Here is a 14,632-nt window from a genome sequence, read left to right as displayed (position 1 = left end):
GCTGTAGCAGCATACTCCAGCGACTTAGCTTGGATGACGGTTTCCATTTTGAATTCATTATAAATGAAAGAGCAGATGAATCGGTGATTAAAGTGAACCGAGCTCCCTCAACGTAAGGCCTGAACTTTTCTATGGCCTCCAAAGCGGCCACACCTTCTTTTTCAGCAGCTTTCCAGGATCGTTGTGACATAGTTAGCTTACGAGAGAAGTATGCAATCACGTGTTCACTTCCATTTACCTCCTGTGTGAGCACTCCTGCTATCGCCGTATCGCTTGCATCCGTCTGGATCGTAAAAGGTCTTCCAAAGTCTGGGCAGGCTAATATCGGCGCTGTGATAAGTTTCTCTTTTAGAATGACGAATGCCCTTTCAGCTTCATCATTCCATTGTACAATTTTGGGCTTTCCCTTGAGCAAGTTGGTCAAGGGAGCCGTTACTTCGCTAAACTCCGAAATGAAACGCCGATAGTAGTTCACCATGCCCAAAAAGCGCCTTAACGATCGCACAGACGTGGGCCTTTCAAAGTTTACGATGGCCTCAATTTTGTCTGGATTTGGACGAATTCCTCTTTGTGACAGCACGAACCCCAAATACGGAAGTTCTGGAACACAAAACTTCGACTTCTCAAGGTTAATCGAGAGATTGGCTTCTCTAAGCCTTCTCGCTACCTCTTTCAGACTTCGGAGATGTTCCTCAAACGTGTTGCTTACAATGACGATATCGTCAAGGTAGACAAACACGTTTGGTTCCAGCTCGCCATACCCTAATACATGGTCCATCAACCGGGATAGGGTTGCCGGGCTATTCACCAGTCCAAATGGGAGTCGGGTGAACTGGAACAGTCCCCTTCCAAATATTCGGAATGCCGTATACTTCCGAGATTCGGGATCCAACGGTATTTGCCAGAAAGCCTTCGACAAGTCAATCGTCGACAAATATTTGGATGCTCCCAATCGCCCAAGTATACGATCCTGATGTGGAAGGGGATAGGCATCTCTACGAGTCCTGTCATTCAACTTTCGTGCATCCAAACACATTCGCACCTTTATCCGACCTTCTGCACTTGATTCGCCTTTCTTAGTCACAGGGACAATTAACAAAGCCCAATCGCTGTTAGACCGTTCCACTACGCCCGAAGCAATCCATTTATCCAGCTCTTCATTAACGCTTCTTTGGATTTCTGGCGACCATGGATACGGGTTTAATCGAATGGGTCCTGCATTTTTGAATTGCTCCTCAAATTCAATTCTATGGGTAATAAGCGGGGTTACTTCCAACTTGCTCCCTTCATCAAAAACTTTGAACTCTGTTTTAACCTTATCTAACAACTGTTTCTCCGCTGCAGTCAAACATGGCTCTTCCTCCAGTCCTGCTTCTACCTCCTCTACCAAGCATTCATCCTGATTTATTGTGGGTTCAATGTTGAAACTTTTCCAAAAATTCATTCCCAATATAAGACGACGATTCAAATTGGGTGCTACTACAGCTGCGACAATTTTGGTTTTGCCATTAAACGTCATGGGCAAATTTACGAAACCGGTTACTTCCATTTGGGACCCTCCAGCAGTGATCAGTTTCAGGCCTGTAGGGTGCAATTTCAGCTTAAGATCTCGTAACAGCTTTCCGCAACCAACCCCTAAAACCGTCATCTGCGCTCCGCAATCCAATAAACCAATTATGTGAAATCCCATAACATCTACTTTCGCAAAAGGACGATTGTCCCCATCTACCTGTACAATAAGCTCCCCAATTTCCTGAGCGATTGAAACGAACTTGGTAAGAGGCTTTTTATTGATGCATCGACGACCTCTCACATCGATTGCTTGCCGTTTTTTGCACAAAACGGACAATCCGGTTTTCTGAAGCCCTGGAACCCGCAAGTTGAACAGAAGATTTCTTTGGGTTTCAGACAGGCGCTAGAATGATGGTAGTTTCCTCGACAGTTAAAACAAACTGTCCTCTCAGGAATTCGATAAGCTAGAATTCTCTTCCTTAAAAGTTCTTCGCTGTTACCTACTCTAGGATCAGCATTTGAGGTGGATTGTTTTGGCTTTTGTTGATTATCCTTGGACTGGTCAAACGTTGGTTTCCTAAATCCTCCGTTATCAGTCTTACTAGGACCTTGATACGCACCAGCATTTCGGTTTCTCCACTCTGACCTTCCCTTGAAACCATTATCCTTCCAATCATTCCGAGGTGGCTGATATCTACGTGGACCTGAACCTTGGCTAATTTCGTGTATCTGTGCTGATTTTGTCCCCTGATCACCTTCGGATTTGCGGTACAAAAACCAGTTGGCTGAGTCTAATTTTCGTCCCCATACCTTCAACATCCTCAACGTTCGAACTCCCTTAACAAGTAAGGAGTTCTTATAATCCGAACGGAGGTTTCGGAATATTATATCAAACTTTCGCTGTTCCGTTGGTGGGACTGCCATCTGGTCAAAAATCTCCTTGATAGCATTATAGTAGTCCTGAAACTTTTCACCTCTCTTTTGCCTTCTGGCCGCTGCTTGTTGCTCGTAGAGGTAATCCATATCTGGCGGTTGATACTCCAGCTTCAACTCTGCTATCATCTCGGTCCAATTCCGAAATTCCCGATTGCGCTTTCCCTCTATATACCAGGCCCTCGCCTCACCCGAAAACAAGTGGATTGCCTCGTTGAATAATGCTCGCTTGCTGATGTTCTCCGCTTCCGCCATAAATTCTACTTCAGACACGAACTTGTTCAACCCTCTACCATCATCTCTCCCGTCGTATTTCAGTTTCCAATCACAGACTGGTCTAGGCCTTCGCTTCCATTGCTTACCGCGCTCAACGTCCTCTCTATCAATATCTGATTCTACTACTTCTGAGTCTAGATCGGTCCCTATATCTCTATCACTTATGGCATCGGACGAAACCGAAGCTATTTCATCACTTTTCTTAACTACTCGTCTCGCCCCTCTTTGATTGCTGACTATCTTCGATTGTTCGCTCTTTTCCACACTCAAAGCCTGTGGAATTCGCTTTTTCCTCATCTGCCTGCTCTTGTTTTCTGAATTACTACTCTGTTCTACACCCGCTAGGTTTAACGCTTTTAGTTTAGACGTGATCATTTTGTCTACCTGCTGCATAATCCGTTCTACTAGTTCATCCGCGTTGACAACCTTATTCTCGGGACCCTTGGGTGTACTAGACCTCCTACTACGTACGTTCCGCACATCAAAATCCAACTCATCCGAAAGAGTTTCCTCATCTTTTTCGCTATCATCCTTGCTTTCATCTTCAGTTCGCGGGTTCGAAACATCTTCCTCACTTTCTACTCTCTCGCGATCTTGTGAACTCTGTCTCGGAATATACCTTGTAGACGGTTCTCCTATCTCCTCTGGGTCCCTGCTACGGCACGAAAAATACTCATTCAACAATCTGTGAACTAGCTGTTCCAAACCGTCAATATTGAATACTTTCTTTAACCGCTGCAACCGGAAGTACAAGTGGACCAGACGCGTTTCCAACTGTGGAAATTCTGACTTTTTTGCCTTCCTAGTTTCTAATGAATCCCTAATCATCGTTATTTTTTCTTCTACCAATCGCGACTCTGATTCACGGGCCTCTTCTGCTATACTCCGCGAAGCGAATGTGTTTGCATCTCGTTCCTCTTTCATTGCACCTCTCAACTTTCTTCGTTTTATATCCCTAGATTCACCACTCGAGAACTTTACTTTGCGTAGAACAAGCTCGTATTCCAGCTCATCATCCAACAGATGGTTCACGTTCATCGAACGGTATTGGCTAGCGTATTTAGACTCCATCGTATTTAAAATCAGATTTATGTAAAGCAAGAGTAATTCAATAAAGTTCACTAAAGTTCAATAAAGTTCACGAATTCAAAATATATACACTTAGAAATTAGACAATAAATTCAAATTCACACGACAAATAATAAAATTCAAATCTTAAGCTAGAAAATAAGAAATAATGAAAAAGAAAAATTCAAAAACAATTCAATAAACCGTGCTATCCTTGTGTTGTTTTGTATAGTGTAATTTAGTTCATTCAGGACCTTTGTAAAATGTGAAAGTGTATTTGTTTCAGTGTAAGTCCTTTCTAGGTTAGTTACCAGTACCAACTCCAAAATATGTCTCTGTCTCCGAAATCAATCAAATCTTTACTGCTTTTGTGCCAACTTTTCTTTCTTTCACTCTTCCGAAACCGAATAAGGCCAATGTCTTCCCACTTCAATCTACCAACTCGCGGACTGTGATTAGCGGTTATCAAGTGTCGGACTGCACAATCAACTCATTGATTGCGCACTCACCTGTCGCCCAGTTAAAAAAATCTCAAGATTTTTTTTTAAATACTAATCGTTCCTCCGATTACCGTTCACGACTTTAACGTTGGTCGCCAATTGAGACTCACTTAGACTCACGCTGATGCTGCTCTATAAGCTCACGGCAGAACCAAGACTCCCGGTTAACTAGCTCAGTAGCATGAGACCCCTGAACTGTGTCGCAGGGTCGGCATGCTACTGGGTAATTCGGAGGGGCTACGCGGAACAACGGGTGCAGAAACTATGGAATTCTTGAAGATTAGGATGAACTTGAATGTGGGTTGAAACTAAAGGGATTTATTGAACTTTACAAGTAGGGATTTATTGGGCTATTGTGGTCTAAAAAGGCAATTCTAGGGCTAGATGATTTCCGTTGTTCGGTACGTACCGGTGTTGCTGGACGACGTTGGCGAGCGCTCGCAGATGGCTCCGTGGCTTGATGTTCTGGTGAGTTGGTTCGGTTTTCTTGGTCTTCTGGAAGATGGCGGTTGGCTTGGGCACGCACAAAGCAATAGCGGATTGCTCTGGCCGGGTACAATGGCGGCTTGCCACTGTACGGCTACTAACGTAGCTTGGGGGTCTACGGCGTTCCCTTCGTTGACGCTATCGACGGACCACGGGCGAGACCGTATTGGCCACGCCGAGAAGGGTTCTCCTTTGCGATTAGAACCGTGCGGTTCGAGAAGAAGCTCAATGGCGGATACGGAGCCGGAGAGCACAGGTTCAAGACTCAGCTTGACCTATCGTGCAGCGTGAGGCTGTGGTAATCAAAGATTACGCAAAAGCAAGAAAAAAGGTCCTGAAGACCAGAGGCATATTAAAATAAAGTCTCCAGGTATTTCGCCTTCACAGATTTACCTGAACGAACTATGGCTGGCACTACTGGTCGTTCACTGCCGTTTCACAAATGGTTCAACTCACTCACGACTTACTATCACTGACGCCGGATTCCTAATGAGCAATGGTTGACTCCCCAAGTCTTACAAAGCCCTCCTTTTCCTTCCAGGTTTCCAATCGTTCCTTATCCCTCCATTATCCTTCCTTGTAGGTCGCTCACCACCCATCCAGTTCTATTTTCGCCCATTTTACCACAGTTGATTTCTTCGCCCTTTTCTACCATCGAGCCCCACTATGTTCCACTAAACATGTAATTACCATCTGCTTATCCTACTATCACAAACATTTTATCCTACTAATTCTACTAACCCAACACTAACAAAATCTATAAAAACACTACAGTTTCTCAACAACATGCACAAATTAAAAAACAATCATGAGATTTTGTAACCAAACGGTTACAGTACACAACACGAGTGTGGTGGCGATTCATGACCGTGCGATCACTCTCATCAAAGCATTGCTGAATGTCTTAACGATTTTCAGAGCAATTCCTAAAAAATCCTAAAACTTACTCTCTAAAAGTTCGCTAATTCAGAAAGTAGAAATTTCTGGAAGTAGTTATTAGTTCCAAATTCTTGAAAAAATATTTGCTTAGAGCAGATTTTGATGATTTTTCAAATGTTTTGTTTTTGCAGAATTGTCTAGAAATTGCAGCGAAATATTTGATGGAGTTTCTCCAATTTTTTTTTGCTATTAGCTGGGCCACATCGATGAAAAAAAAAACTACACAAATTCACTAAGTTTTGCTCTTCATTCATTTGTTATCTAGAAATATATGAGGAAATTAGAAAAATCTCACAGGTGGTAAATGATTGCCTTTGGTTTGGTTTGGTCTACTTTTGTCAAAAAAGATATAAATATAAAGGATATTCATATTTTTTTAATATGAATGATTTCAAAAGTTGATCCAATTAATGTTCTCAAAAATATGACTGTTAATAGGTTTCTTTTTAGAGACTTGCTCTCTATTTGAATTCATGTCTCTATTGTTAATAGAAGCTATCAATTTTAACCAAAATAGGCTCTAAAGTTTCTTTTTAATTATTCGGCTTGCATCAAACCCTGATGCAGAAAGAATTTCCCTCAGATTCCCCAAGGAAAAGCTTCAAGAATTATCAGAATGATTTTAATTTCAATACTTCCAAGGTCTCATACAGGGATCTCTCCAGAAATTCTTCTAGAGATTTCTCTACCAATTCACCCAGAAATTCTTCCAGCAATTTGTTCAAAGGATCATGGAACAATTTCTCCAGATTTTACTCCAGTATATCCTACTACTACTCCAAAGCTACTACCTCCAGTAATTTCCTCAGGTATTACTTTGTTTCTTGTTCCAGAATTTTTCTAGAATTTCCTCCAGATATTTTTTCACTAATCCTTCAACCGAATTCTCTAGTTATTACTCTAGGAGATCTTCAAAAAAAAAAAAAAAAAATTCTACAAAATCTCTTCTGATGAAACCCACAAAGGTTTGTTCCAGAGTGTTTGGAAAAATAGTTTGAGGGTTTTTTCAAGAAACTCTACAAGAATTCCTCCGCCTGTTAATGTAGGTTTCTTCAAGAATTCATCTTAATCTTTCCTCTCGAAAATTCAAAATTCCTTGAGAGGTTCTTCGAACAAAGTTATTTTTTTTTTTCAAGGAATGTCTCCTGTATCATTCAAGTATTACTCGTGCCAAACATTACCAAACATTTTTTTAAATGTTTGTCAAAAAATCCCAAGTAATCTCCCAAAATTTATTTAAGTTTTCACACTATACTACAGTTTTATACTACAGTATAATTAATTTTAGAAGGCGTTTTGACCGGGAATCTGGGAGGATGTCTCAGGGAAAGCGATGGATGAATCACTGGAAAAAAAAAAAGCTTGAAGGAATTAGAACTTTCTTGAAAAAATTCTCAAAGAATTTTTGTGAGAATTCAGATAATCTTTGGAGAAATTCCATTTCTGAGGTTCACCTTGACCCATGTTAAAATCTTAGGGTATCCTTAAAACAAAATGCTTGGAGAAATTCCCTAGGGAAATTCGTGGAGCTTCCTTGAGAAATAATCACTAAATGAAGTCCTTCAGAAATGTCCGGGGTAATATCTAAAGTAATGGCCTATAAGAGGCGGTAAGAAGCAAAGCGATGTCAGTGACAAAAACCTAGTTTTAGGAAATCTACTTTGAGGTTTTTTGACATTTTCATGACACCGAATAACAAAGCATGGACTTGTTCTTTCCATATCCAAGCTTTATTCTTTATGTTTTAACTTTAATTCGGCCTTCTGTGATTTGGTTTTTTGTGATTCGGCCTTTTGTGTTTCGGCCTTCTGTGATTCGCCCTTTTGTGATAATCCCAGAGTTGATATGTGCACATTTCAAGGTAAGGCAGGGCTGTGGAATCTAATTTGTGTGCACTGTAACGAACCCAGAGCATACTATCATGTTACTGTGTCAGAACGATTTTCAGCCATTAAGAATATTGTATTAACTAAATTTCACGAAAGTGTTCATGTACCTTTTCGATCCAATTTTCTATCTCGTTTTTTCTGACATTTTATGTGATTATCACCACCATGAATGAAGGCGTCATACTTATATAAAACTTAAAAACTAGTCGAGGGTAACTGAAAATTATTTAAAAAAAAGTGTTCAGATATGTAAAAGGGCTCCCACTCTTTCATATTAGCAAATAAAAACTTCTCTAGGTTAGCTACTTAGGTAAAACATTGGATTCTTCCACCGCCTTGCTTATTTTTATGCTGAGAAAAAAAAATAAAGTCAAATTTCAGAGGACAATTGAAGCAAAAAAAAAACTTTTATACCGCCAAACAGTTCATACACAATACAGATTTCACACAGTGTATTTTTTTATGATACATGTATATTTTCAAAGAATAAAGGGGTGTCGTCCATTTCACCCCGTTTGTTCATTTTGCCCCTAATGCCTCTACTTCCAACAACTTTTCATGATGAGTCGTTACAGGTTATTTGTTTTGGCGAATATTTTAGGATTCCGATATGATTTTTCCCCCGGAGAATTTATCAAAATATTTTTAAAGGAATGCATTATGAGATTGAATAACACGATAATAAAAAATTGTCTGATGTTCCTCTTGAACTTGTCGTGCCTCTAGCAATGCATATGTAAACAAATCGCCTGGATTTCTTCCTCAATTCCGGTAGCTTGTCCTACCACCAAAGCACATCGCTGTTAGATTACCTCTGTCGAATAGGACAGCTAATATGATAGTATGCTTTTGGTCAGTGATCCCATTAGAAGTATTTTCCAGTAGTGAAACAGTCGTGAACTGTTCACCGCCATATGAATTCTAATTCCTTAAATGAAAACGATAAAGATCCCAGTTGGTTTTCTTCGGGTTTCTATAGGTTTCTGTTATTTCTAATCGGATCGGATTTGTTTTGTGATCCGACAATGATTCTTCATCAGAAACGAGCCAGCTCACAATCTTTTTTGATAGCAATAAGATGCTTGATAATTCAAGTTATGTCCTTCTGCTATAGTAAACAGAAGCAGTAGCCGATAGACCAATAGCCATGTCTGTATTGGAGTTCATAGAGACTTCAATAAATCGAGTCAAGATAACGTTATTTGATAATTCCCAGCTTGTAAACCTATTGTTTGTAAGCGATGTCCACTATCTACTTACCCATCATTGCTATTGTAGAAAGCGAGCACAATCGAGGGACTGCTGTAGGCATTCGACGTAACCCAGGTACAGTGCACGGCAAACATCATCAGCAGCATCAGAATGGACACTATAACAATGCTCCTCAGATTCGATCCCATACCGGCGTTCTGCTCCCCGTGCGCTCCGTGAGCCGAGCTGTCGTGCTTCGGACGGTGCTTCAACTTGCCGGCCTGCAGAAATTGCGAAGATTAAATAGGGAATTGTTCCTGGACTCTAGTTATAACTGATCCTACCTTGTCGTACAGCTGCTTCTTCTCGCTGGCCGTCTCTTCCTGTTCGGAATCGTTGGCATCCTTGCTGTTCGGAGTGACATCTTCCTTCAGGAACACCTCCAACAGTCCGGAGAAAGCGACGCCGGCCAGGATGCAAACAACCGGGGTCAGCGTCAGCATTAAACGTACCATCACTCCGGCAAAGTAGACGGCACTGATGGCATACAGAACCACGAAAACCCGCTCGTCGTTGATCTTCTTGATGCAGTACCAGAGACCCACCGGGAAGGTGCAAACCAGAATGTGCAAATCGAAGAAGAACGAAAACCACGTCGTCGGCTGATGCTCCGATACGGAAGCGATGATCGGAATGTGGATCTTGGCGTATCCGGTGTCCCAAAGCGAGTAGAAACGACCACTCCAGGGAGCAATGACTCCCAACATGGTCAGCAGGACGACCCCCGCGAAGACGACCCCAGCCGCGGCCAAACCTCCGATGATGAACAGCTTCTTGAACTCCTGCTTGGAGAGGACCGTCTGGAGATGCTTCAGGGCGGCCACGGCGAATAGCAACAAGAACACACCGGAAGCGGCCATGTGCTCACTCGTCCGAATCGGTTGGAATCCGACGAAGGGAATCTGCATCGACAGGATCAGGCCCAGGATGTAGAACGTGGTGTAGGAGGTGAACAGCCGGGGCGAATATCGTCCCATGATGAGCAGGACAAACACGTGCAGAGGGATCAGGTTGATGATGAACACGTAGCCTCCCCAGGCGGAAACCATGTAGAAGTAGGACAACGCGGCACATGCCGCCCAATAGACGCTTCCAGTTTTGACAGACTTTACCCAGAGGTAGTAGGTGAACTGGAGGGCAAAGATAGCAATGCCCTCGTTATCATAAGATCCCGCAACCGAACGGCTGATGTATCCCGGAACGATAGCGATGAAACTAGCGGCAAACAGTCCAGCCCCCGCGGACCACAACTCCTTGGTCAACAGATACGTCGAGATGGCCGTCAGGCCGCTGAAGATCGGTGCCAAGAAGACGCAAATGTCCCGGATGTGCACCGGAATGTTCAACGTGTGCAGCAGCCAGTGGATTCCGCCGGAGGTGATCATCAGCCCGGGGTAGACGGTTCCACCGACGATACGACCCAGCGGGTACCAGGCCGACTCGTCGAACCAGTTCAGGAACTTGTAGAACCCATTCTCGACCATGTGCGCCGTGGCGCGGTAGTTGAACCTGGAAGGGAGAGAGAACGATCAGTTTCTTGCTATGTCTCACAGAGCCCTAGGTTAAAACAAATAATTTCAGGTTCAATAAATTCTTCAAAATTGATGAATTGTTCATTTTAGATAACTATAAGGTTTTTTAAAGACTTAAGTTCGGTTTCAAAAAACAACAACAAAAAAACAACTAACGATATATTTCAGAATATTTTTCGCTTCAACAAAAAAAAAGTTTGTTTTCAATGTGTAAACAACATAGAAACAATAAAAAGCTCATTCTACTGTAGATTTCTTTCACATTTTACTCCGAAGATTTCTTCAGGAGTTTGGTTTATCAGGGTGTCTACTACCTGAAAAAACCTGGAAAACCTGGAATTTTCAGGGAATTTTTTTTGTATGGTATTCAGTTGGAGCTGCCTGACAGCTTAACTTGTCAAGGCTGAACCCTCGGTCTGGCTTTTGCCAAGTTTCCCCTCTACCAGGACCAATACTCAGACGGACTAGGCAATGGCGCCCACATGAACACTGCTTTTTTATTAGTATTGTGACGTGGTAGTTTTTGAAAAGTACCCATATTCCCTTGCTTCTGAGAAAAGGAAGCATTGTGAAAATCAGCAGCTCCATCAGAATTTGTTTGAAATAGTAGTGTAGTAGTGTCATTACTAATAATGTCTAGTCGAAATGGTTTTGAATAATTTGTCATTCAATTGCTATTCTGATTACTCCTGTCTTTACGTAAGATAAGAGTCTTAAATGTCAATTGTCGTCAAGTCCTAACAAAATTAGGCTGTTTAGTAGTATTTATAGTTAATTTCATTATTTATTGTTAAAAGTATTTATTGGTCATTACGTTCATATATCCTTAAAGAAAAAAGTCGCTTTCCTTGTCTGTTCAACAATTTTTCGAAACTAGCAAGTGTACCCTAATGATAGATCTCAGCGTCTTACTTTCCATAGTCATTTTTATAGTGAATATTTAAGAGTAAAGTTAAAGTGGCAAATGCAATGCTTAACAACGCCTACTTTCTACTTGTAAATTTTGCGAAAATGAAGCTGGAATTAGATTATTTATACCGCTGTTACAAAAGAGGTATTTCTTATTATGGCAATGTAAAAACCATATTAAAATAAGATTGTCGCCACTTATTTCTACTCGGTGAATCTACTAGTCATTTTCCTAAGAGTTCCTAAGTATCCCCTACGTCGTATATGATAACGATGTATCTAGCTAGCTAATAGTAAGAGTGGCTACGGATCATTCTGGTTAGCAAAAGGCAAACTGAACGTCACCAATAGTATTAATGTCCACTTCGAATAGATTAATTATTTGAAATGGGCATCAATTCTATCAATGACGCAGAATGCCCGTTGGATTACATCCGAGATATTATTGCGTCTATGCCATATGAATTATGACGCGGCTCTAAGCAAAAAATGCCAAAATGTGATACCACCACTACAGGTTACGCCTTTGGTTTCCATCATATGGGCTAATGGATTATGCCCTCCCATCGCAGCAAGGTCGCATAACCAAGGGGAGGGAATTCTCAGGGAAATTATTTTGAAACAGTATTAAATGGTAGAATATGTCGTTTTTGTGACAAAACATTTCCTCAATCAAAAAATGTATCGGCTGCGCCGCTATCAGAACACTAGTTGACATAGTCAGTCCTTATAACGATTTTTAACTAATCAGCATAAAAAATGTTTAAACAAGTAATCAGTACTTAAGATTGCCAAATTGGTAGAGGCAAGTGCAGTTCCAGTTGGGTGTCGTACATGAGCAGTTGATAAGTTAACAAAAAAACACAACAAATTTTACATTTTTCAGGTGAGCAATTTATTTTAAAGTCTTGATCACCATTTTAATGCAAAACTACATTTTTGGTTATGGTCTCTAAAGCCTTTATTTTAATAAAAAAAATTCTCTGTCATTTTTTTGATTTGCTTGCAGTAATTTCCCCAGTGATTTCTTCTTGAATGTTTTCAGAAATTTCTCCAGAAATGTTATCAGCGATTTTTCAATGGATGGTTACAGAAATTTCCTCAGAATTTGGTCTAAAAATCCTAGAGCACTTCCAGAGTTTTTGGAAAAAAAACCGTTTCGACAATTTCCACGAATTCCTTCATATATTCCAGGCATTTTCAGAAGGAGTTTTACAAATATTTATCCATGATTACTCTTAGGACCTGCTCCAAGAATCCGTCAGGCATTATTCGATGATATCTTTTATAAAGAAGATCTCGATAAATTTAATTCTAGGATTCCTCATTAGGTTCCTGCAGAAATTTCTCTTAGAATGTCTTCAGCATATCATCTCAAAATATTGTTGCTGTGGTTCAAACATTTCTCTAATAATTTTTCTAATAAAATTGCCCAATCTCTATGGATTATTCAAAACTTTATCCAAAGTTCAGGAATTCTGTCCGAATTTCTCCAAGCAATTCCTTCAAAATGTCTTGTAGGACATTATTAGAAATTCTATTTTTTTAATATTTTAGGAAGAATTTCATCAAAAATTTAGGATGTCTTTCTGGTAAAGATGCATCGAAGCAAAGCCACGAATTTTCTAATTCTAGAGAACCAGACAGACATTTGTGCTGAAAATTTAACTCACTGGTCACTCGCTGGAGGTGACCAATCGATCAAATTTTCAGTGCGAATGGTTGTCAGGTTCTCTAGTTTTGTGCTCTTGAAAATTCAAAATTTGACTTCGATGCAGACCTTAAGAGATTCTGGTAGGAATTCAACAAGGCGTACTTAGAATTCACACATGTTTCTTCTTAGGTTACTCCAGGATTTTCTGTCGAAATTCAACGCCGCATATATTTTTTTTAATTTCTCCAAAACAATCTGAAAAATTTCCTTGAAATTTCGCTGGATGAATAATTTGAAAAAATATTTAATGATTTCATTGAGAAATTTTTCAAAATAGAGGAAGAATTCCTGAAGGAATTATTATTATTATTATTGTCTTTATTAACGAGACTTTCAGCCCTTGGTTGGTTCGCCTCGACTTCCTGAAGGAATTTTGAATTCTTGACGATGCTTTAAACGGGAATGCTGGAGGAAGTCCTACAGAAATCAATGGAATAATTTTTGGATGGATGATTCCTGATGTGGTTGTCCTTAAAAAAAAATCCAGATTGAATTAATGATGGCATGTAAACCGAAATTCTTGGAAGAATTATTTAGAAAGTTCACGTTCAAATCTCAAGGTCAAGGTCAAATCTCAAAACAAATTCTTGAAAAAATCATCGGAGTAATATGTTAAAAAAGCTTAAGCAAATCGAGCTGCTATATTTGTCGTAATGTCATAAGAAATTCCAAAAAAGGGCATTAGGGTGTGTTCAACTTAGGAATCAAACTCTCATCTCGTGCTACCTGATAGGTTTCTTTTAGGATTCACAGTTCATTCATTATTTTTTATTTTTTTAAGCAAGAGGTCATTAAAGTTATTATTTCTAATACAATCATACTACCAGCCCTGATTATCTCTTTATATATCCCAAAGCGAAAAATACAAAACGCTCTCCAAAAAATATATTGTAGGTCCGTTGTTGATGTCCATACTTCTGAATCCAATTTTAAGGGAAAGGATATTTCTTTATTGAAATCGATAAGACTATTTTTTCATATATGAATTAAAACCACTTTCATATCATTTGAGAAACACTTGATGTTCGTGGCAATTAAATAAAAAGCACATTTCTTTTTCATTTGTTTACATGTTAAGAACAAAATATATTATTGTTTTATTGAAGTGAAACATACTTTGTTAGATAAATTTATTTTCAAAGATACCTTTTATTTAAAAAAAAAACTGTTTTTAATCATTTAAAATTACCTATTCACATATTTTGAAAAATTACTTAAACTTGGATTTATTTTTGTAAACCTGGAAATCTCAGGGAATTTCATTTCTGTAAATTAGTAGACACCCTGTTTATGATGTGTCACGAGCTCTTCTTCCAAGAATTTCGTTTTAGATAGTTTCACGAATCCAATCTGGAATTTTTCTAAGGATAACCACAGAAATAACTTAAGAAATCCATCAGGAATCCCTCCAAAGATCATATATTTTTTTCAAGGGGTCTTAAGTTCTCCAGAAATTAATCCATTGATTCTTTCATTGACTTCCATAGTAAATTAAGAGAGCATTTTCAAGAATTCACAAAGCGCTGTTTTTTTTAATGAAGCATTGGAGAATCCATGGAGATTTGTATATTTTATTTGGTTGAACTGCAGCAATAATACTTAATGAAATGCTGCAGAAAGGCC

General features: G+C 39.7%; 1 protein-coding gene across 1 annotated transcript in view; it reads right to left on the bottom strand.

Annotated features, from left to right (window-relative positions):
* LOC5576121 (dolichyl-diphosphooligosaccharide--protein glycosyltransferase subunit STT3B) overlaps positions 1-14,632 on the bottom strand; it is a 31,616-nt gene that overhangs the window by 13,454 nt on the left and 3,530 nt on the right. The window contains exons 2-3 of the mRNA XM_001662417.2: positions 9,139-10,363; positions 8,864-9,075 (exon numbers count right to left, since the gene is read on the bottom strand). Of these exons, the coding sequence (XP_001662467.1) occupies positions 8,864-9,075; positions 9,139-10,363 (1,437 nt within the window). The remainder of the gene's footprint in view (positions 1-8,863; positions 9,076-9,138; positions 10,364-14,632) is intronic.

The sequence above is a fragment of the Aedes aegypti genome, chromosome 1 (genome assembly GCF_002204515.2).
Source record: "Aedes aegypti strain LVP_AGWG chromosome 1, AaegL5.0 Primary Assembly, whole genome shotgun sequence".
In the NCBI taxonomy this organism is placed as follows: Eukaryota; Metazoa; Arthropoda; class Insecta; order Diptera; family Culicidae; genus Aedes; species Aedes aegypti.
This window is presented reverse-complemented; position numbering and strand designations above follow the sequence as displayed.